Raw genomic sequence first — 23,180 nt, forward strand, 5'->3', positions numbered from 1 at the left:
GCAGAGGCAATGGGTGGGTATATACAGGGTGGTGATAGAGGGGATGTCAGCAGTGCATTAAGATTGAGAGGGATGAAGAGTGGGATTAGTGTGTTGCAAATAAAGAGGGATTCCTCTGCTGCCAGTGTAAGGGTATGAGATGAGGAGTTGATAATTGGGTTCTTATGGAGCGCTTGGTTTGTGTTTATGAGGGGTGTTTAAAGCATCAAAAAGGCAGCCTGGGATTACCAAATACAGCATAATCTGGCTGTGTAGATGGAAAAGCAGTAACCATAACTTCCCAACACAGCAAGCAGATATTCTTGTTTTTATATGCATATTGTCAGATTCAGTTATTGTAAGTTTTCTGCTACCTTAAAAAAGGCAATGAAGGTGAATGTGGTTTTGTGTGTTGCTCATAGGAATACTAATCTCAGATATTCTGTCAGATATTTTTCTTGTGATCCAAACAGTTCTTTGGGAAATAGAAATCAAAATATAAATTCATGTTGACTCCATTTCAAGAGACTGAATTTTGGCTTTGTGTAAAAAAACAACAAAAAATGTCCTCCAATTTGTGCTAGTCTTTGTGACTCTGCCAGGGTAATCCTCATTTATTGTCCTGGTGAAATAAAACCATGCTTCTTGCTAACCTTTACATTGGCTGAATGCTCTCCTTTCAGGGGTTGGGGACTTGATTTATTTAAGATGATATCTACAGTAAAGGTTGGATTTGCATATGAACATGACCTTTTGCAGCAGTGCCTTGTCTGCAGTAACACACATAACAACAAAATGATGCAACAAGAACAAACACAGGAGAGGAAAACAGAAACATGTGAAGCAAGGTTGAAGTTATGGGAAGTATTCTAGAGGTGTTTTTGATTTTAAGGGGATTTTCAGAGTTGTACTTAATTTAAACAGAAATGTTTTCATTTGTTCAATATTAGATAGGGATGAGTTTTCTAGTTGGGATATTCAGGAGTGTCTTATTTCCTTCTGATTTAAACATATTCAGTTTCTGACTAACCACCTTGTCTAAAGGAAAGAAAACACTCACAGAACAGTCAAATTTGAGCACAATTTCTTTGACATGGCTAAACAAGAGATCACACAGTCTGCAGGTAAACAATGTCAAATTGATTTAATGATTGTGGCTAAGGTCAGCAGAGCTAGAACCACCAGCCTTTGATCCTTCTCACAGGTTGTGCTGCAAACAGACACAGCCTACATACACCTTCTTCATTTTGTAGATCAAAATACTGACAAACCGAGCGATGCTACAAGACGGCATCTGTCATCATTGTGCCTGTTTACATCAGGGTAGTAGAGCATTATATCATGTCAGTAGCCACTTACCAAAGCTACAGCCCTGGCTTGTGGCAGCTGGCTGTGCTACATCTTAGACACTTCCATAAACTATATAAGAAATGGACGTAGTATCCGTGGGGTCACCCATCTGTTCTTGAAGCCCTGTTTGTATCAATGGTCGGTGGGGGCCATATTGGAAATACTCAACACAACTTTGTCCGAGCTAGTGTAAGGTAAAGAGGCGGGCCTTTTAGCCTTTTTGATAACTGCCCGCCTGTCAATCAAGTCACCAGGCTGTAAACATGTTTATTATTGCTGCAAAGATCAACTTTTTGAATGTTTGTGTATGTGGTTTCCTGTGTTTCTGCAGCCAGCCTCTAGTGGACGCTCAATGAACTGCAGTTTTTAGCACTTCCACATGGGCTTCATATTTTAAGACCAGAGGTTGCTGCTTGAACACAGCATATGACCGGCATTTCAGGCCTGCAATAATAAAAATATTACTTACTATAACTAGTTTAACTGACTAGTAATTCTAAAACTGACTAGCGAAGATGAAATTTAATCATTAAGTTGATTTGACACAGTTATCCCAAGTTTCTAGAGTATCACCCCAATCAGTCTGTGAGCTCCCATACACTTATCTGCTCGTTAATAGTTCTTGCTTCATATAGAGGGGTTTGTACTTTAGGATAATCCTTGCAAAAGTACAAACAGTATCAGAGGACAGCTTTTTTTGTAGAACTTTGTTGTCTATGTAACCGTGTTGTCTGTCATTGGAGTCGCTTAAAGGAGAAACCAGTTCATTGCAGTCTACACTCACTATAGTCTCCACTCAGTCATTTATAAAACTAGTTAAGCCAATATGTGTACTATGCTGAGCTCCAGTGTGTCAGCCGATGATTTAACAGAGCACATTTCCCACCTGTACTCTGCATAATTCATGCTCACACACATTCAGTCACAGACCGAGCACAGATCAGATGATAAAGTGCTGCTAATTAGTTTTCATGGAACGTGCTCGGGAGAAAGTTACCTGTCTAATGGATTTAGTTCGATCAAAAGCTTCACGAGTTGTGTGGCGCCGTTTGCATCACGTAAATGGTTTGAGAAATCCACCGTGCATCCCTCAGGGTCCTTTCATTACAGATATTCAAAGGCCTCGCCATTATGATTAGGTAATCAGTGTTCTGTAGAAGCTGTAACTCGGCAGCATCCTTTATTGCTGGTGAATACAACTGAAACGGATTTTGTATTTTCACTCTCATGGATTAAACTGTTCCCCATTTATAAGAAGTGAACATTTTAGCTTATGAACAACGTATCAGGTTTAAATGCAGTCATTTCGCAGTAAGAGTAACACTAGAGAGGATTTTAGTTTGAGCGCCTGACCTTTTGACTCCCTACACTTTGTCACAAGAGAACTACATGAGCTAAATCCCCTGACAGTGTGATTAGTTGGATTATTGTCAAAAGCACAGCTAGCTCAGTGACGGCTCTGCTCAGACAGGCTTCCTACTTTTCTACACTTAGCTTCCCCTTTCTGTGAAGCTTTCCACACATTTGTGACGGCTTTCTTTTTCATTGTTTCCTGTCTTGTTTCTTTAAATGAAGTATAATTTACATACTCTTTTAAATCCAAACCGCCCCACTCTCTGTCTGGTGTTGTTTTTAGCCATGTTACCAGCAGGTCTAGACCATACTCTCTTATATTATTAACAAAGACCTACGATCAAGACAGGATAAGATCCAGTCCCATCTTACAGACAAGACTCAGTCTGATCTCATCTTAATCCACCATGAGCAGAGCACTTTGCAGCATTTAGCAAGTTACAGTGGCAAGGACAAACTTCCTTTAACAGGCAGAAACCTCCAGCAGGACCAGACTCATGTTAGACACACATCTGCTGAGACTGAATTGGGGTTGTAAAGAGGGATAGAGGGAGATGAAGAGAGAGAGAGAGGAAGAGAGAGAGGAAGAGAGAGAGAGAGAGGGAGAGAGAGAGAGAGAGAGAGGGAGAGAGAGAGAGAGAGAGAGGGAGAGAGAGAAAGAGAGAGAGAGAGAGGGAGAGAGAGGGAGAGAGAGGGAGAGAGAGAGAGAGAGGGAGGGAGAGAGAGAGAGACGGAGAGAGAGAGTGAGAGAGAGAGAGAGAGGGAGAGAGAGAGTGAGAGAGAGGAAAAGAGAGAGAGAGGGAGAGAGGGGGAGACAGAGGGAGAGAGAGGGAGAGAGAGAGAGAGAGGGAGAGGGATAGGGAGAGAGAGAGAGGGAGAGAGAGGGAAAGAGAGAGATAGAGAGAGAGGGAGAGAGAGGGAGAGGGAGAGAGGGAGAGAGAGAGGGAGAGAGAGAGAGAGAGAGAGAGAGAGAGAGAGAGAGACAGATAGACAGACAGACAGACAGACAGACAGACAGACAGACAGACAGACAGAGTTGTAGCAGCTTGAGTCTGGAATGTCCACAGCGGCACAGACTCAAGAGAAACCTCCAAGACAAGGGAGCTCAGGGACTCCAGAAAGGTCTATGACTAGTTGAGCTTCTAGTGTAGCTTATATTTTGTGTTACAAAAAACTGATGAATTCACCTTTTATGTAAACAAAGTGTAAAGCATGTTTTTATTAACCCACATCCTGCTGTGTTGGGCTGCATTACTTCAGTTGAGAGGAAGAACAGCGAGCTGGATAAAGGGTTCTGTAGCTTGGATTATGTACATGAGACTCTGCAGCATTCATCACGGTATTCATGGTTTCACGCTGGGTCGACAAGTGCTTCACACCTCTTGTTGCACTTGTCTTCTTGTGCTTTAAATCCTGCAGCTGACATACTGCCTCTAAATGTATTAATGCTTCAATTATGTTCCTGTCATAGGTCTTGGTTTAGTCAAAGCTTAGTGTGGAGCCCATCTCTCCTTTTATTCTTCAACTCTTATTTCTTCATTAATGCCCTTAAATCCCCAACATGCCCAAGAGAGTCCCCTTAAGTCATCCTCGAGCTTTGAGCATAACAGAGGATGTTTTAGGTGAAAACCCTTTGATGGTGAGGATCTAACGTTTCTTTGTAGAAGGTGTGTGTTTGTTTACTGCTGTTGCATCAGGTTTGGTTAAACTTACAAGTTCTGTTTGTCATGTTAGGAAAATGTCAAAGTTTCTTCTCAATCAATCAATCTTTATTTGTATAGCGCAAAATCACAGCAAATGTTATCTCTAGATGCTTTTACAAACATAGCAGGTCTAGACCGTACTCAATGTTAAATTATTAACAAAGACCCAACACCAAGACAGGGTAAGACTCAGTCTTACCTCATCTTAATCCACCATGAGCATTGCACCTCACAGTATTTAGCTTGTAACAGCGGCGAGGAAAAACGTCCATTTAACAGGCAGAAACCTCGAGCAGGACCAGACTCATGTTAGAAAGCCAACTTCTGTGTTGATCCAGTTGTATCTTGGATTGAAACGACTTGAAGTTCATACACTCTATCAAAATTTCATGCTAGTATTTCTACCTCTTTCACATGCTGTGTCGTTCCTGATACACTTGAAGCTGTCGGTGTGTTTTCTTCACGGTAGCACTCCACAAATATTGATTTTTGTAGCCTTGGCCTTATGTTATTAAAAACTGCTCCGACGTCATATTTTATATTGATTTTCTTTGTCAGACCCCTGTGAGTTGTTTTATGGAAAGTGTATAAAATGTTGTCATGACCCAGAATATATAGATATATATATATAGTATGTGTTGTAAGTGACTGGTAACTCAAAGGCCTCAAGCTTAAATTTATACAGGCTACAAATGATTAAATTTAACGACCATGGCGGCATCCTTCATCCCCTCAGTCTAACTCAGATGTAAACATGCCCCGCCTCCAGCTTCACCTCCATAAACACCAACACATAAGTCAAACTGTCTTATATGGCTCATCATTATCATGCGTATGTATGCGGTCTCTCTCTCTCTGGGCTGATTTTAACACCAACAAGGTTCCCTGCCCTGAAGTGAAGTGAATTATGCAACACGAGGAAACTGAGAGACACTATCTTTGGAGAGCTGCAAAACACACACACACACACACACACACACACACACACACACACACACACACACACACACACACACACACACACATGCACACACATGCACACACATGCACACACATAGACAACCCAGCATCCTGTCAAACGTGTACAGTGCAGTCATTTCACCCAGGTACTTTCACTGTTTGATGTCTGGCAGCTGTCTGTTAGATGGGATGCTGTCACTCAGGTGGAAGAGTCTTTATGAGCATACTTTCGATTTTTATTCTCTTGGTGTCTGTGGGAGATTTTTACTGCAGATACCTGTGTTTTTGTGTGTGTGTGTTGTTTTGAACTTGTGCCTCCTCTGGAGAGCTAAATCCCATCTCCCTGTTCTGTTCTACTGAAAAATTCAAACTCCCCCTCACACATCATGTCCCCACCTGAGCTCAGCACGGAGAGCCGAGGAGCCCCGACTCCTAAAAATATATTTCTCCCATCAGGGCGGAATGGGAAACTTGTGTAGCTCAGATTGTTAAAGAACCAGATTTATGTGATAACACGGTTCAAGGCAGGAAAAGGCTATCTAGATTTTATGGCTGTCTAATAAATTAAGATGAGCTTTTGATGAGCAGAATCCAGCTGCGATAAATCATCCAGCTCTAAAACTTTCCTTTGTAACCTCAATTTTAATTATCAGGCTGGATTGAGATTAACTTCAAAAGCAGCTGAAAACTGTTAAAGAAGAAAAGGAGAATAATCTTTTAAGGTTTTTGGTTCTTTTTTGTTATACATTTTTGGTCTTAAAGTATTCAGATCTGTTTTGTGTGGACATTTTTCATGAGACCTCAGACACAGTCAGGCCATGAATTCAAGGTCCTTAGCACTCCTAAGCAATCTGGACCCGAGCACTCTGGAATCCAGCATTCAAAAACCAAGTATTCCGGAACCCAGCACTCTGGAACACAGCACTCCATAAACCAGCACTCCAGAACTTAGCACTCCGGAACCAAGTATTCCAGAACCCAGTACTCCAAAACCCAGCTCTCCGTAACAAAGCACTCCAGAACCCAGCATTCCAAAAGCCAGCATTCCTGAACCCAGCACTCTGGAACCCATCATTTCAAAACCAAGCATTCCAGAACCCAATGCTCTGGAATCCAGCATTTCTGAACCCAGCATACCGGAACCCAGCATTCCAGAACCCAGCACTCTAGAACCCATTATTCCAAAAACTACTATTTCAGAACCTAGCACTCCAACACCCAGCACTACACAACTTAGCACTCCAGAACCCAGAATTCCAAAAGCCAGCATTCCCAAACCAAGCACTCTGGAACCCAACATTTCAAAACCCACCAATTCAGAACCCAGTGCTCTGGAACCCGGCATTCTTAAACCAAGCAATCTGGAATCCAGCACTTTGGAACCCAGCACTTTGGAACCCAGCACTGTGGAACCCAGCACTCCTGAATCCAGCATTTCAGAACCCAGCATACCAGAACCCAGCATACCGGAACCCAGCCTTCTGGAACCCAACGTTTCAAAATGCAGCATTCCAGAACCCAAAGATCTGAAACCCAGCATATCAAAACCCATCTTTCAGGAACCCAGCATTTCAAAACCAACTATTCTGGAACCCAGCCCTCAAAAACCCAGCATTCCAGAAGTGTCTTCCACTGTTGCTATGCTACCAAGTTGTGTTTCTCTTTTTATGAGATACAAATGACAGAATATTAAATATGCCCATATGGTTTGGACCTCAAATCTGACCCAGAAAGTTTTGAGATGGACAAAAAACATGCCTAGCAACTAAGAACAATCTGTTCGGAGCAGCCTTCAGTCTCATCCCAGGATTAGTGACATCCAACAATTTAATGCCACATATCTATAAAATATGAAAAAGCTGGATACCACCACTTTAAGAGAGAATAAGCTGTTGGAAACTGTACATCTCAGCTCCAGCACTCACATTGATTACCCCTCTAATCTCCCCTGATACTCCAGAGACCTGAGACCTTGGAGGTCGAGGTAGCCGTCTATGTCGAACCAGCATCCATCACTCTGCTGGAAGGGTCGGAAGTGTTTTACTGCATCAGAGGGGATTCCTGTGGGAAGCCCTCAGCTATTAAAGGGTTGCAGAGATACACTGTCTCTGATTAGATCAGCAGCTCTCCAAGGTGACTTGCTTTGCTTCGGTGTGATAATGGATGGGAAATGGGGAATGGGGGAACCAGAGGATTCTGGGTTATTTTTGTGACTGACAGCTTTACCCTAGAATGAAAACGTATCAAATATAAAGCTGTTTCTATGAATGGATTCTTGTTGTGGTTGTTACTTATAGATGAAGAAGATGTAAAAATGGGAGCCAGCAGACACGAGGGAGAAAAGATCCGTATCAGCAAAAGTGGAATAATTCCATGTTTGAAATGCTAATGGAAACAATCCTTACACGGTGCTAAACGGTTATTCTTTATGAATATATAGCCTCAAGGAAAGATTTCTCCCAGTGTGGAAGTGTCTGCATTGTTAACAGAGTCCTCCAAGTCAACTGTTCCTAGTGAAACGGGTATTTATACCCTGTTTCTCCCTCACTCTGAGGTCTGAGGTCTGAAATGTTTTCTTGTTTTTCTAATAAAGGAACATAAAGAAAAAGAAAAATATTATTGAACAGCTCTAAAAATGTATATTATGAACTCTAAGATGAATATGCATACAGGCCATTGTGTGGAAAAATAGACCCGGGTGCTTAAGCCCTGTATGGAAATCTTAATTTAACAGACAACATGCCAGGAATAGACAAACAGTGTCAGCTGAGTCACTCCATATAAATGATCCAAAGCACTTCCAGTGGACATTTACTGTGTGAGTCACCCTCCATTTTTAATGCCCTCTAATCAATGATTAACTATAACTGTCAGCAGATTGTAAACAGCCTGTATCACGAACAAGCTCCCCTGTTGCTGGGTTGTGTTTGATTAATTGGCGCATGGTGAAACAGATAAATGAGCGTTTAAATGGCTTTACACAAGCTTTCCCCCCAAAAAACACCACCCCATAATTAACAAGGAAGGGGATGATATGCCCTCGTAGCTCAACAGTGAAATATGTTGTTTGTCAGTGTGACACTCAAAGACGACCCATTGCGCAAATCCTGAAAGGGTTCATATGATATTTTCCCAATCTATGACCTTTATGGAAGTTTTTCTGGAGTAAGTTTGCTCAGAGTATGAGGGGAAGATTTGGAAATGATTGTGATTATAGGTAAAGGCAACCAATGTTGACAGGAGTGAGGACAGAGGGTGCTTCTTATGGTCTATCTTGGCGAAGTTGACAGTGCAGGGGTGGACCGATTATCAGCCATGGCCAATGATCTGGGCCAATATTTGGTATTTGGACAATCATCTGTATCAGCATTTTTTACAGATCACAATAAAATGAATGGTGCGGTACTCTGGCTCCTAACTGAAGTCAATGTGGAAGTGCCAAAAACCGCAGTTACTCGAGTGTCCAGTTGAGGCTTGCTCCAAAAGTACAGGAAGCCACATACACACCCATTCAAAAAAGCCAATCTTAAGAGCCAAAATAAACATGTTTACAGCCTGGTCCAAAAAAATGATTTGGTCTGAATAGCTCATTTCTTTATAGACACACTGTGCGGTGGTGAATCTTTTTACAACTCATTAGTTTTGAATAAATTAAACTTATAATTTCAGCCTAATTAAGGGCATGGCTGACTTGACTGACAAGGAACGGCACTAAAATGAGATAAGACTAGTCTTGCCTGTAAGATGGTATTGATCATATTGAAAATACCCCGGGGTAGACCCAGAACTCTGTGGAGGGATTATATCTCCTTCCTGGTCTGGGAGGAGCTGGAAAGGGTTTCTGAGGAGAGGGATGTCTGGGTCAATTTGCTTGGACTTCTACCCCTGTGACCCAACCCCGGATAAGCGGAAGAAAATGGATGGATGGATGGATGGATGGATGGAAAACACCCCAATGTTAACAAACTGTATTACCTCATCTTTTCTAGAGCATTGCAAAGTATTCCAATAGGTATTGGATTGTGACCCAATGTATCATGATATCTTGAAGTGTTTGCTGCTAACTAAACCTTGTAGTAGGAGACTACTAGGTTAACTTTTTTGACGACCCTGTCGCACAAAAGAGCCGCAGCAGAGTCATCTCAGTTCATGACCAGATATAAACTACAGCCCACACCATTCCTTTAAAAACAACACCCTTTGAGGAAAAACACAGTCACTCGCTTAAAGGGATGTTCTTTTCAGTTGCTGTGGCACAAATTCTTCATCCAGGAGATGGGGAAACAAAGATTGTATGATTAACTCGCTCAGTCCTCCTACACGGCATCATGCAGACCAACTGTCACTGACTGCCGAGCAAATATTAGCACAACTCTCTCAGTGGGATACCGGCTATAAATAGAATACAAGAAGACATTCAGGGAACAAAAACTCAAGCCTCTGTGTTGACTTTTAATTTGAAGCATGGAGTAATGGCTGCCCGGGTAATAACCCCTCTTCTGCTTTATCTCATTTCGTTCTCTGGACACCTCTGAAGACAGAACAGGCTTCTCAGAGTAGAGACGATAAGGCTGTTTCATACAGCATACAGAAACGGATTTGATCTTGTCTAATTAATGATTCACAGGGCCTTTGTAGGATGCTTCCTGATACGAGGGTGGGGGGTTGGAAGCCTATGTTTTGCATAATAACTGTATTCAGTCAAAAGCCAATTAGTATTCATGACACTATAACACATTCTTTAATCAAGTTGTGTTTTAAGTCATCTTTTTAAAAATAATTTACATATCACAGTTTTTTTTTCATGCCCCTAGCCACAAGTAAGTTATATTAATTAGATTATAGAAATTACACAGCCATATTTAAGTTCAAGTCTACTCTTATTTACCTCCACTACTCCCTGTAGTGAAAGGAATAGCTTGTCCTTTTTTAAATACTGTGTGCTTTTGCTGAGACTTGGAGGAATTCTGCTTTCCTATCTGTACATTTAATATTAAGCTGGCTTTGTCTAGTCCCCTGTGAAACCACAACTTCTTTAAAAACATTTTGAGAGGATCAACCAGACTTGTTATATTATACTAATTAATAGGACTTACAGGTGCCTTGTTAGCTTTTGAGGGAGACAAGCTAGCTGTTTTTCTGTCTGTTTCTGGTCCTTGTGAAGGGTGACCACCAGATATCTCGATTTGACTTGGACTGTCTTGTTTTGAAGCCTAGTGTACAGAGTCCCAACAAATATATATTAAACACTTATACATCACAGTTCCTAGCAATCCGCATCCCAGCTTTAACACAATAACCACCAATGTACCATGCTTTCAACATTGATTTGTCTGAATGCATATCAGTTAATGTCATTGCAAAAGGCTTTTTCTGTTTTAACCAATAGAAAACCATCCCTAATGCACCGCAAGTCAAAACTCAATACTGTCTTTTCTGTACATCTGTCAATCAAATCTCAGTGTGCAGCTGTTGCTTAGCCAGCCTAGCTTATCATACTGACACATGCTGCGTTACATCAGGTAAGCCAGCGGTCATGCCCAAAAGGAAGTCAGTGTTTTTTCAAAGAGCTCCAGGAGAGTTACAGTTACAGAAAAGTGCCATGCAATGAATATGCTGCGCTTTGCACTTTCTGCAAGTGCTCATTTTTGGTCGCAGAGGGTGGAAATGCTAACATACAAAGCCATGATAACACAAACACTGGGTACAGGCTGGAAGATCAGGTGCACTGATGAAGAATCCAATTGGACCATGAGCTCATACATGTGGGTTTGTAGTGAAATTAAATGAACCGTATTTGGAGGTTTGAAAATATGGTCATCCTATCCTTGTTGTTAGCTTAGCTTGTAGCCATATGTCCATTATTATCATATATTTTGACAAGAAAGCACATTTCACAAACTTGAATTATCCTTTCAAACATTTAACACCTGTTTGTGTGTAAAGATGTTACTTTTGATATTGAGAGATGTAAGTTCAGTAGCTGTCGTTGGCCTAACAATGCTAGCTTATTATACCCTGACGACTTAAAGCCACAGTGTAGGTTTTGCTGTAAAATAGCAATGCTACTATTGGTTGCTATATAAACATACTCTTCTGTCTTGGTATCCTAAGAGAGCCCTCAACTGCTTCCACTTTGCTGTAGCCGGTTGTGCTCATTCATGCTCACACCACCAGATAATTTGCATCATCATTATTTTGATTAGCAGCAGATATGGCGTGTAAAGTGAGAGATATTAATGAGGGGTTTCGGTTTAAAAAGGATTATCTTTAAATCCACACAACACTGATTCATTCAAGCTCCTACGAGGAAACAGCTGATTCATAAACCTGAATTATTCCCCCCCCAGAGACATTTCCTCCTGTCAGTGGAAGGGAAATAAAAGCAGGAGGGAAATTGTTTTTCTGTGTGACGGCGCTCGACGACTTCACTGTGTTTTCTTTTTTGAGGAGACAAACGCCAAATTAAATCTGCTCACAGTCTTCAGGGATTTCAATTGTCTATTTTATTGCTTTTGCAAACATTTGTCTTTGTCTGACAGTGTTTGGCATCAGAAAATGAAAACTTCACATTAAGCTCGATGAAACCACGGCATTAGAAAGATTCCCAACGCACACAGGAAAGTGGTAATTAGAAGTTGAGGCAAGCAAACAGATGGCTGATGCCGGGTTAGTGATCATAATGATGGATGAACTGAAATCCATCATATTTGCAGATTGTTTTTATTTACTTCCTGTCGGCTCTAAAGCCGTATTGTTATGAGATTTCTATTTTAAGTGTCACTAAACAAACCAGAACTGGGATTGTTTGTTAAGTTTTGGTTACTTTTCAGATAAAATGCCAAATCTTCTTTAGTTCAAGCATTTTCAGTTGTGAGGATTTTGCTTCTACTGAGTTTTTCTTGATGATTTCAATAATCGAAGATATTGTATAGGTTTGTTTTAGATTTAGATGTACTGTATTGATCCCCCTTTGGAGGAAATTATTTTGTTCCAGGGGAATATAACTAATGTACATATTTAAAAAAAAATAATAAAAAAATAAAAATAATAATAATAATAAAAAATAATAATAATAATAATAAAGATAAAATGAAATACAGTTACAAAATAAAATGATAAACAATTTATTACAATGATTAAACAAAATAAAAATAGCGTTATAAAATAAAATAATAAAGGTAAGATAAAATGAAATACTCCAATAACACAAAATAATCTAGTAACACAATATAATATAAAAATAAAATAAAAAATAAAATAATACAATAATAAAGTAACAAACAAAATAAAGTAAAATTAAAATAACACAGTAAAAAATTATAAAATAAAATAATCAAGTAAAGTAAAATAATAAAATAAAATAATACCCTTAAATAAAAATATCATATACAATAAAATAATAAAGGTAAGTGAAAACAAAATACACAAATAAAATAAATAATTAAGTAAAATAAAATAAAATAATACAATACAATAAAATGAAAATAAGATAATACAATAATAAAGTAACATAAAATTAAATAATAAAATAAAATTATTTGATTGAAAATGATTTTTTTCATTTGTTAAAATGCTTCCAGGTCGTACTCAATGCTTACTTTAGGCAGCAGATGTTCTTTAATGTTCCTGTCATGTCAGCTTTATGTCATTGTGAGAACTGTGAGAAGAAGCAGGTAGTCAAAGTTAAGGTGGTTTCAGTTTGAAGTAGCAGATCTTGAGTTTTGTATTCTGGCTCAATGATTCTTTATGTTTCTCTTCCAGAGGTGGGAGCTTGTGCTTCTCCAGGGTACCTCCACTCATCTCCAAGCACTTTATGTGGTTTGTTCTCCTCTTTTGATGCCCAGCCAAGGTGTTCAGTATCCTGATTATCAGAGACCACCTCCTGGCTGCTGCTTCTGCTGCAGCTGGGCTGTTAGTGAATCTGTGGTTGCTTAGCAACATAGTCTCTTGGACTCCATCTTTGCCATTGTTGATGTTGTCAAGGTTTGAGGAGAAGCTTGTGCCGTAGCTCTGATTGAGAGGTGCTCGATATCCCCCCCCCGGCCTCCTTAATAAGCCAGTCTCTGAGATAAATGTGAGGAGGGGGATTTACTCTGAGCCAGAGGAGGAGAGGAGGTGAGAGAGGTGACTGAGGGGATGGAATTAGGAGAATGGTAAGAAGAGGGAGGACTTAGCTCTACAAGGTTCCCCCTCCAGGCAGAATCAGGAAACCAGATACACCCCCCACCCACCCACACACACACACTTGCACAGAATGCCAGCCCACCATCTTCCCTGAATGTGCGGCCTATTTTCCCTGTCAAGGTGGTGTCCTAGATTCAAAGTTCCATCGGATGAGTAAAACAAGTAAGGCAGAGAGATTAGATCAAGAAGGATGTGGAGGATGGGGGTGTCACTTGGGTCTAAAAAAGCAGGCTGAATATTTTCTTACACTGACATATTGATGCTGTTTTTATTTCATTGGATTCAAACCAAGATAGATTGTGAAACCTTGTAAAAATAGCCTCCTCACTGATCTTTTGGGAGGTTGAAAACAGGATCTTCTTTCTCACTTTGACCCTGGAGCTCACGCTTATTCAAACAGTTTTCTCATTTATCTGGGGAAGAAAATCATATGTGTGCCTGCAGTGCATATGCTCTGTCGTGCTCGTGCATATCTGCTGGCTCCTGTTTGTTTTATTAATTAGCAGTCAGTGGAGGTGTTCAGCTGGAGCAGAATTCACCAGGGTACGATTTTGACTTCTTAGTGCAAATTAAATTACTGAGCGGGGCTCTCAAGGAGACAGCTGGTGATCGCTGCATGTAGCTGACAGCGTGCAGAGCACATGGTACTTATTAGACTACAACAGCACTATCAGCTGCTGTGCAATGCCACACTTGTCAATAGTTCATTCAACAGCTTCAAATATTTTACAGCGCTCAACATCTCAAGGCGATGGCATTATTACAGTGTAACTAGAGGCCCAGTGCAGCAAAATGTCATTAAACCGCTCCGTGCTTTTGTTGCAAAGTGTTGATTCCTGCAGTGTGTCCCGCCTGTGAAGCTCTTATGTGAACATAATGGCATCAGTGCACTTGCTGGAACAGCCGGGGTGTGAAAATGTTGCCAGGCATCATTTTAATAAAGATGCAAACGTCATCAGTGCACCGCCACGGCCCCGGCCCTTTCTAATCTTGTTTTGTGCTCCTTTTAAATTAAATCACCTCAGCACACACTCACAAACACACATCACAAACACACAGCATGCTAATAATAAAAGCTCACATTGCACATTTTAGTCCCCCCTCTGTATTTCCCTCAACATGTTCAAATCCAATTAGCCTCCCTCCGCTTGTTCCTGTCACTCTTATCAGTCGCAGCCCCGCTGAAGACTCACACAGGATTTATTAAAAATTTAAGCGCTCCTCTTTTAGGGGGATAATATATTGGAAACCCTGCAGCATCAACATGAAGCTCTTTAATTATTCATGTGTGTAGCCTGCTGGAGACACAACATGGACTGTAGCGCTGCAGCAGCTTGGTAGTGATGTGACATTTTAAAGACTGAACCCAAGTAATGAAACTCTTGACCATGAGTTGACGTACGGCAGCTTAGAGTGACAATGACTCTGCTGTTGAAACTGGAGTTAATCAGGGTTAAGTGGTGGAATTTGGCTGTTTGGAGTTTCCTTTTCAGAAAGCTAATCACCAGTGGAAACTTTTGCTTTAAAGCAGGCATGCTCACAAAAAAAAATCAAAGTTGAAACCCTGACAATGGAGCTCTGATGTTACTCTGAAGAAAACAAACGAAGGCTTCTCATTTTTGGGAATTATCATCAATTTATGTCAACTGAGAAGATGAAATGTCACCAGCAGATTTTAAAACCTGCAGCTAGCTAACCTATGCTAATACCATGGGTTTGCTGGAACATTCATCATATTTAAAAACAGTAACCTTGTACAAGGTTATTCAGAAGTGACTCATTTCTCAGTCTTTTCCTAGGAAATTAATACTTCAACTGACTGAATTAACTTAGAAAGGGGAACAGTCAGAATTGGGCACATCTTACTGAATTTGGCTTTATTTTATTTAACCTTTATTTTACCAGGTAAGTCAATTGAAAACCAATTCTCATTTACAATAACGACCTGGGCGAGGAGGCAATACAGATGGCTTGATAATAAATAAAAGAGGACATACAGAGGAACCTAGAGCCATTCTTGTTCACAGCCTCGTCACCTCCCGTTTGGACTATTGCAACTCCCTTCTGTTTGGCCTACCCCACAAAACCCTCCATAAATTACAACTGGTTCAAAATTCAGTCTCCCGTATCATCACACGCACCGCCTCCATCCACCACATCACACCCATCCTGCAACAGCTCCACTGGCTCCCCATCACACACCGGATCAACTACAAAATACTTCTCCTCACCTTCAAATCCATACACAACCTCGCCCCTCCATAACTCTCTGACCTCTGTCCCCCCTGCTTGCCTTGTTACCATGGGGAGCTCTAGAACTCTCTCCCACCTGACCTCCGTAATACTGACTCACTCCCACATTTTAAATCCAAACTTAAACTGGCTTACTCCATCTGACCACAACCCCACTGTCCAGTCACTTAAAACTTTTTAAATTGTGTTCTATTTCCTGTTTGTTATTTAAACTTTGTTTGTTTTTAATGTTGTAAGGTGACCTTGAGTGCCAAGAAAGGCGCCTATAAATAAAATGCATTATTATTATTATTATTATTAGAACAATACAATACAAAAATATGACAGGAGTGAACAACTTAAAAGCAAGTGCAGTGATGTTGAGTTATGGGATGTAATACGTTTTTGAAAGTGGCGAGTGGAATGAAAGAGGTCAGCTTTAAGGATTGTTGCAGGTGATTCCAATCATTTGCAGCAGAAAACTAGAAGGAGGTGCGACCAAAGGAAGTCCGGGCTTTGGGTGTGATGAGGTTAATAAAGCTACTTGAGCGCAGGCTACAGTTTGTGCTGTGTAGTTTGATTAGTGACTGTAGATAAAACAGGGTTTTACTAATGAGGGATTTGTAAAGGAATAGAAACCAGTGTGTTTTTTGCCTGCAAGAGTGGAGTGAAGGCCAGTTCAGCTGAGAGTATAGGTGACAGTGGTGAGTGTTGAATGGGGCTGCAGTGACAAAACAGATAGCAGTGTGGTAAATGACATCCAGTTTGTGAAGGAGAGTGTTGGAGGCAGACCTGTAGGCTATGTCACCGTAGTCAAGCATTAGGAGAACTGTCATCTTAACCAGAAGCTGTCTAGCAGAGTGTGTGAAGGATGATTTGTTACCATAGAGAAAACCAATGTGGGATTTGATCGTTGTGGGCAGTGTATGTGTGTTTCAAAAGAAAATTTGCTGTCAAGACAGATTCCTAGATAATTCCTAGGCTTAACACAGTCTGCAGGTTTGCAGAGGGTGGCAAACACTAGCAGAGCTAGCACCACCAGCCTTCACCAGGAAATCCACGTCCCAACTAAAGGACTCAACTTAAGAAAGGGGAGCAGCTAGAATTGAGCACAGTTTATTGAATTTGGCTTAACACAGACTGCAGGTAATCCATGTCATATTGGTTTGCAGAGGGTGGCTAACACTAGCAGATGTAGCACCACCAGCCTTTAGTCCTCCTTGCAGGTTATGCATCCTCTAGTCAAGTGGATTAAACAGACACAGCCTGCATGCAACTTTATCTCTATTGTCAAGATCCAATGCAAGGTTTCCTCAATGTGACCCTCAAATCTTATAAGTGGAGTTGACCAAATCTCTCCTGAATACATTTAAAGTAAATTAAATTTTCGTCTTGATTTTAAAAGCATTAAAATTCCCAAGGCTATACTTGTCAGTAAAATGCCCTCACAGGAATCCCATCCTTTATTTTATCCTGTCTGTGTTCCTTCAGTGGGCTGTGACTGAAACCAATTTTGTAGTTCTGTGGCTGAACTTCACCTCTGACCTCCTGTGGAAATTGGAAAAAGAGAGGATGCATTTCTTCGTCACGGATCAATAACCCATTAGAGAGCCACTCTTAAGTGGACCTGCTGGATCTGTACAATGTATAGCCTTCTCCATTAAAGTCACACCTTTAACGTCTGACAAAAACAAACCTCTCAGTCTCAAATCTAACACGGCTCTCACCCAGAACACTTTGTAAAAGACAAACTTGCTGTCCACCGTACATCCTTTAGCAGTCATAGAACATCAAACGTGCTCACTGCTTTTTGAAGCTGCCCCCGGTAGCCTGATCAAAGATTGGTTAATAATTCAGAGTTGTTGGAAGCGTTGCGAAGGGATGGTGTTCTCTGCTGGTCGCCTTCACAGCTGCACGGGGCCTGCCAGTGACAGATGGCTCAGCCCATGTGGACAATTTGGTGCCAGTGTAACAGAATACAGTGTTGGACACTGATTTTGTGTCTGTTGTTTTATTCTTCCTTTCTCTGCATGCTATTCTTCATACTCTTTGTCAGTGCCAGTCTCTTAATGTAGTGTTTGTTATGAAATCTCATTCACTCAGGGGCCGTTCTCCTCTGGAGTCATGCTCAGGGTGGGCCAGATGCTTTAAGATGTTCTACTGCTGTTTTACACAGAGGGAGAGAGGGAGAGAGAGGGAGAGAGAGGGAGAGAGAGGGAGAGAGGGAGAGGAGAGGAGGGAGAGGGAGAGGGAGAGGGAGAGGGAGAGGGAGAGGGAGAGGGAGAGGGAGAGAGGGAGAGAGGGAGAGAGGGAGAGAGGGAGGGAGAGAGAGAGAGAGAGAGAGAGAGAGAGAGAGAGAGAGAGAGAGAGAGAGAGAGAGAGAGAGAGAGAGAGAGAGAGAGAGAGAGAGAGAGAGAGAGAGAGAGAGAGAGAGAGAGGAGAGAGAGAGAGAGAGAGAGAGAGAGAGAGAGAGAGAGAGAGAGAGAGAGAGAGAGAGAGAGAGAGAATAGTGATGAGACGAGTAGTAGTAACAGCAGTTGTCCATATCAGCTGGAGTCATGAGCGTCCACAGCAGGAGGATGCTTACGACTCAGAGGAACCTACGAGACAAGGGAGCTCAGGGACTTTAGAAAGGTCTATGGTTAGTAACTTTCAATGGGACAGAGAGAGTTAAAGTAAATGTATTGACAGCTTGATAGTGGTTATGTTAGCTGATGTCTAATTAGCTAATGAGTTATCAGATATGATGCTTTAACATGAACCCTTCTTCAATGTCCCTTGAAAGTTTATCTTCTATCGACTTTCAGTTTGTGATCAATCATCAAGTAATGAGATGAAAACAATTTACCAGGTTTCCCAGATTTGTAAGATCTGCAAACCTGAAGCACAACAGTTTACCTCATTAAAGGTACAGTGCGTAGGAATATTTAGTGGCCAGAATCTAGATTGAAATGCTCTCTTGCTCACCCTTTCTGTCATTGAAGCCTCATAAGTGATACAGTATGTACAATCCATTCGACAAGTTTTTACAACCAAACGTACATCAATACAAATTATTTTGCACACAACCACTTCTGTGTCCTGCAACTCTTGCATTTTGTGTGGTGACTCACTAAATACAAGAATGTGTATGTTACTAGTTTGTCTGTTCTGAGCTACCGTAGAAATATGAAAGATAGTTGCCTCCTGAAAGAGACCCTCCCTATAAAGTAGCTGACTATACACCCAACATACTTAAACAGAACATAAACAGAAAATTAACATATATAAAAGACAGAAAAGAAGTATGAAAAAGTTAACATTACAGAATAAATAAAGACAGTAGGTGGTTCCAAAATAACGAAAATATAAAAACAAAAAAAAAAGGTACAAAAATAGATGAGACAAAAATGCTGTCCTTTTTAAAGGATTTGAGATAACCACTCAGATTGAGCCATCATTCGTTTTTTATAGCTGTAGTTGCTTTAAAGATTTACAACATCCACATTATGTGTGGTCAACTCTGTTATTGGCCCGTTAAGTTAACAACAGAACTTGTTGGAGTTTTGAAAGTTACTCTGCTCCTCATGCTCAGTTGCAGTCGGACCAAGAAGACAGCTTGGTGCTTCTTTTTTGGAAAGCACACTAACAGCAGGATATTGCTGCCATTCTGTGCAATCTATCAGCACCCAGCCGATACTGGGTTTGTGACCTGTGAAGCATTTTTATTTCCTGAGATCAGTTCTGTTTTCTTATCCCGTGCTGATAACAGGGCACAGTTAAAGGGATCCGATATGCGCCTTAAATCCAGACTGTGAGCCTAATGTGGAACGTGAGGATCATTTATGGACGGTTTCATATACAGAATAAATCACATCATTTGTTACTCTCTTTGTTAGTCTTTATTACTCAATCCTTCTAAGTGCAGTTAAAACCATCTTACAGATTGGAGCGCATGAAAACTGATTTCACATGGAGGATTTTCTGTAATCATTATACCACACTTCATTTGTGTGAGTCTGATTGTATATCAGCAGCACTATCTGCTCAGCTGTTATTCTACTGAGCCAGCTCCGGTACAGTCTAGGCTGAGTATTAAAAAACTGTTTGCTTGAACAACATCACAAAGTCGGACAAGAACTCAAATACCAATTTTGACTCATTTAAAATCTTAAAATTCACATTAAATGATTTTTTAAACATTTATTTTTATGCAGTCTTTCCTGAAATCTTAATCCATTCCAAATAAGCTTTTGGTTCGGCTAGTTATTTAAATTAGTAACACTTTTATTCATCATTTCTGAGATTTTTTCCACAAGTTTTTGAATAGATGATAAAAGTCTGAATATTTTGGACTCTTTTTGTAGGAGCTGAACTTTACAACTAAGTACTGCAAATGATGTATCCTTAACCTATACCTTTCTTTGTACAGAGAGTATTTTTTAATTTTTTTGGGCTTTTTGCTTTTGACAGGACAGCTGAAGAGAGACAGGAAACGTGGGGAGTAGAGAGTGGGGGAAGACATGCAGCAAATGGTCGACCGGTTGGGAGTTGAACCGGCAGCCTCTACGATGAGGACTATAGCCTCTATACGTGGGGCGCTTAGACCGCTATTCCACCAGCGCCCCAATACAGATAGTATTTTTATTTAGAATTTCTAGATTAGATTTTAGGTTTCCATATTTATTGTCCTTACTGTCTTGTTGTCAAGTACCAGTGTACCAATCACCACGTCAAATTCCTTGTATGTGCAAGCTCACTTGGCAATAAAGCTTTCTTTATTCTTGATTAATCCAGGGGTGGCATGGGCCCCCTTGAAATCTGATTGGCCACCATGAGTGTCAACCAAAAAACCCTGAACTGTGATTGGCTATTTGCTTTGAAAGGGGCGGGCTTTGTGTTAGATTCAACTATTTTGGGCTGTGATGCATCAAGGTGATTGAAGCTTGCTTTGCATTTCAGTACAGCACGTTATCTTTTACTCTTACTTTTAATGGCAACTTTGGCTAAAAATCTTTAAGTACTCAAAGAATGTAGCTTGAAAGATTTTTGTTACCACTCTGTTGTGTCACTTTAGTATTGATTTTCAACAAGAACATGCAAAAAACATCAACACATACCACACCAGTTGCAAAATAAAATACAAGCAGCCCTTGCTGCATACACACAAACACACACAAAAATAATAATAATACAATTAAATTAAGAAAAATAAAATAAAATTGTCACACTCAATAGCCTTACAGATAAGTATCATCTATTGTTGCCTGAGAGAGTCCATTAAGGGTGCCCACACCTCTTCAAATTCTTGCATTTTACCCCTAATTACATAGGTTAACTTTTCTAGTGTAACACACATTGTCATCTCTCTAATCCATCCATTGTGCAGAGGATACTTCTGTCTCTCTCCAAGATAGAGCAACCATCCTCCTGGCCTGCAGGAGGCCAAAGTTGATCAGAGTCTTACACTTAGAGTTAACAGGAAAGCAATCTGGGTGTATTCTTAAGATACAAAGTTTTGCTACACAGGATACCTGAATACCTGTGATTTTACTTAGAGTGCATGCAACCATTTTCCAAAAGGCTACCAGCTTAGGACATTCCCCATACACAATGAATCAAAGTACCTTTCTCAATCGAACATTTCACACATGTATCTGGAATGTCAGGGGACCATTTATTGAGTTTTTCAGGGGTTATATATGTCCTCATTAACCACTTTTGTTGTAACATTTTCATTCGAGTATTAATGGTTTGTGATTGAGCTTTTACACAAGCTGTTGTTGTGTCACTTTTTAAATTAAGATAAATAAATGAATCAACACAAGAGTAAAGCCTCCACATTATCCTGTAAGTAGGTAGAGGAGACAGAAAGGATGAATAAATGATATCCATTATTGAATATGGGCACCCAAACTGGGCCACCTCATTCAAAGAGTCTGGACACACCCTGTCCTCTTTCAAAGGAGCATTTTTTAATCTCCTGTACCCTGTCTTTTTGTTTTATCAGAGCTGCCGGAGAACTGGACGGACACAAAGGAGACCCTGCTGGAGGGGATGGTGTTCAACGTCAAGTACCTGGGAATGACTCTGGTGGGCCAGCCCAAAGGAGAGGACATGGCCTCTGCTGCCATCCGCAGAATTGTTTCCACGGTGAGTGAGTCAATTTACCTTTATTTTATTCCTCACGGTCTGATGCTAGCAAACCCTGTTGCAACACATTTCCAGTTGACAAGGCCAGCGATTTCATTGCAGCATGAAATACCAGGAGACGAGTGACTGTGAAGATTTCAATCACAGAGATGCTTTTTATAGACGCTCTCTTGTGGATTTGTGAAATTAATGCCTCTAACTGCCGAGCGGGAAAGACTCACTTGTCAGATTTTGATGCAATGAGTTCTGATGAGCCAGGGAAATGTTAGAAAATTGATTCTAATTGGTCCCAAAATGTATTTCAAGACAAATGTGTAACTCTAAATGTACCAAATGCTCTGCAAAATTTTCACTGCTCAGTTTCCACTTTTGAAAACAGCTCTCAGTAACGATTGAAACTTTCTGAAATTCTCTCAGCATGCAGCTACGAAGGGGGTGTGTGTTTTTATCAGGGTCAATATGGCTGCAGAAAAACCCAGCTGTTAAATCCAGGATTATCGATGTGAGCACATGTGCAGCAGCCGAAGCAGTGATACGAGGTTTACTTCACAACCCTGGGCCAGACGTGGGATTCAGCCGATCACAGTTCTCTACATGGATTCAGAATCCTGACAGTTTAATGAGATTGTTTCGAAAAATTGTAATCGATCTCAACCTGTCAGGCTGTTTAAACACACACACAGACACAAACAATGATATGCATGTTTTTGTTCATGCATTCCTCCACATGGAGACCTTTTCGGGGAATGCAGCCAACATTCATGAAGTCTAATCTGTTGACTTTTCCTGCAGGGTGCAGACAGATAATCACAAACCTCCTGCTTCTTCATTACAGACTGAACAGAACCTAATGGCAGGATTAAGATTCACTTGATTTGCAACAGTAGCAGAAAAAAAAAACCACACTCTGTTGTCTCTGTCTGTTCCCTTGGAAACCAATCAACCTGAATGGGATTAGTGAATACATTTGTGACTCTTTCCATTTCCCTACATGCTTCAGTCAGGAACGATAAGACAAGACCGGAGGACCTGACGCACTCAGAGAGGCTGAACTTGGCGTATCTCAGGCTGACAGATTGCTTTTCGCCTCGTGGCACGACATGAGTAACATGACTGAAGAAAATGTGATTGTTAGCACTTCCTACATGAATGAGCTGCCACCGCCAGCCACAGCATGCTTTCCCCCCCTCCGTGTTATAAAGTCAGCTTCACGTATAATAAGTGCAGCGCGGGGAGAGTGTTCTCCAGGGTGTTTAGGGCTGCTACTGAAAGCCCTGGCACCGT

At 40.8% G+C, this 23,180-nt stretch overlaps 1 protein-coding gene across 1 annotated transcript in view; it reads left to right on the forward strand.

The window, feature by feature from the left end:
* The window catches only part of si:dkey-71h2.2 (low density lipoprotein receptor adapter protein 1), a 62,049-nt gene that overhangs the window by 7,796 nt on the left and 31,073 nt on the right, over positions 1 to 23,180 (forward strand). The window contains exon 2 of the mRNA XM_034698985.1: positions 21,754 to 21,896. Coding sequence (XP_034554876.1) covers positions 21,754 to 21,896 — 143 coding nt within the window. The remainder of the gene's footprint in view (positions 1 to 21,753; positions 21,897 to 23,180) is intronic.

The sequence above is a fragment of the Notolabrus celidotus genome, chromosome 13 (genome assembly GCF_009762535.1).
Source record: "Notolabrus celidotus isolate fNotCel1 chromosome 13, fNotCel1.pri, whole genome shotgun sequence".
Lineage (NCBI taxonomy): Eukaryota > Metazoa > Chordata > Actinopteri > Labriformes > Labridae > Notolabrus > Notolabrus celidotus.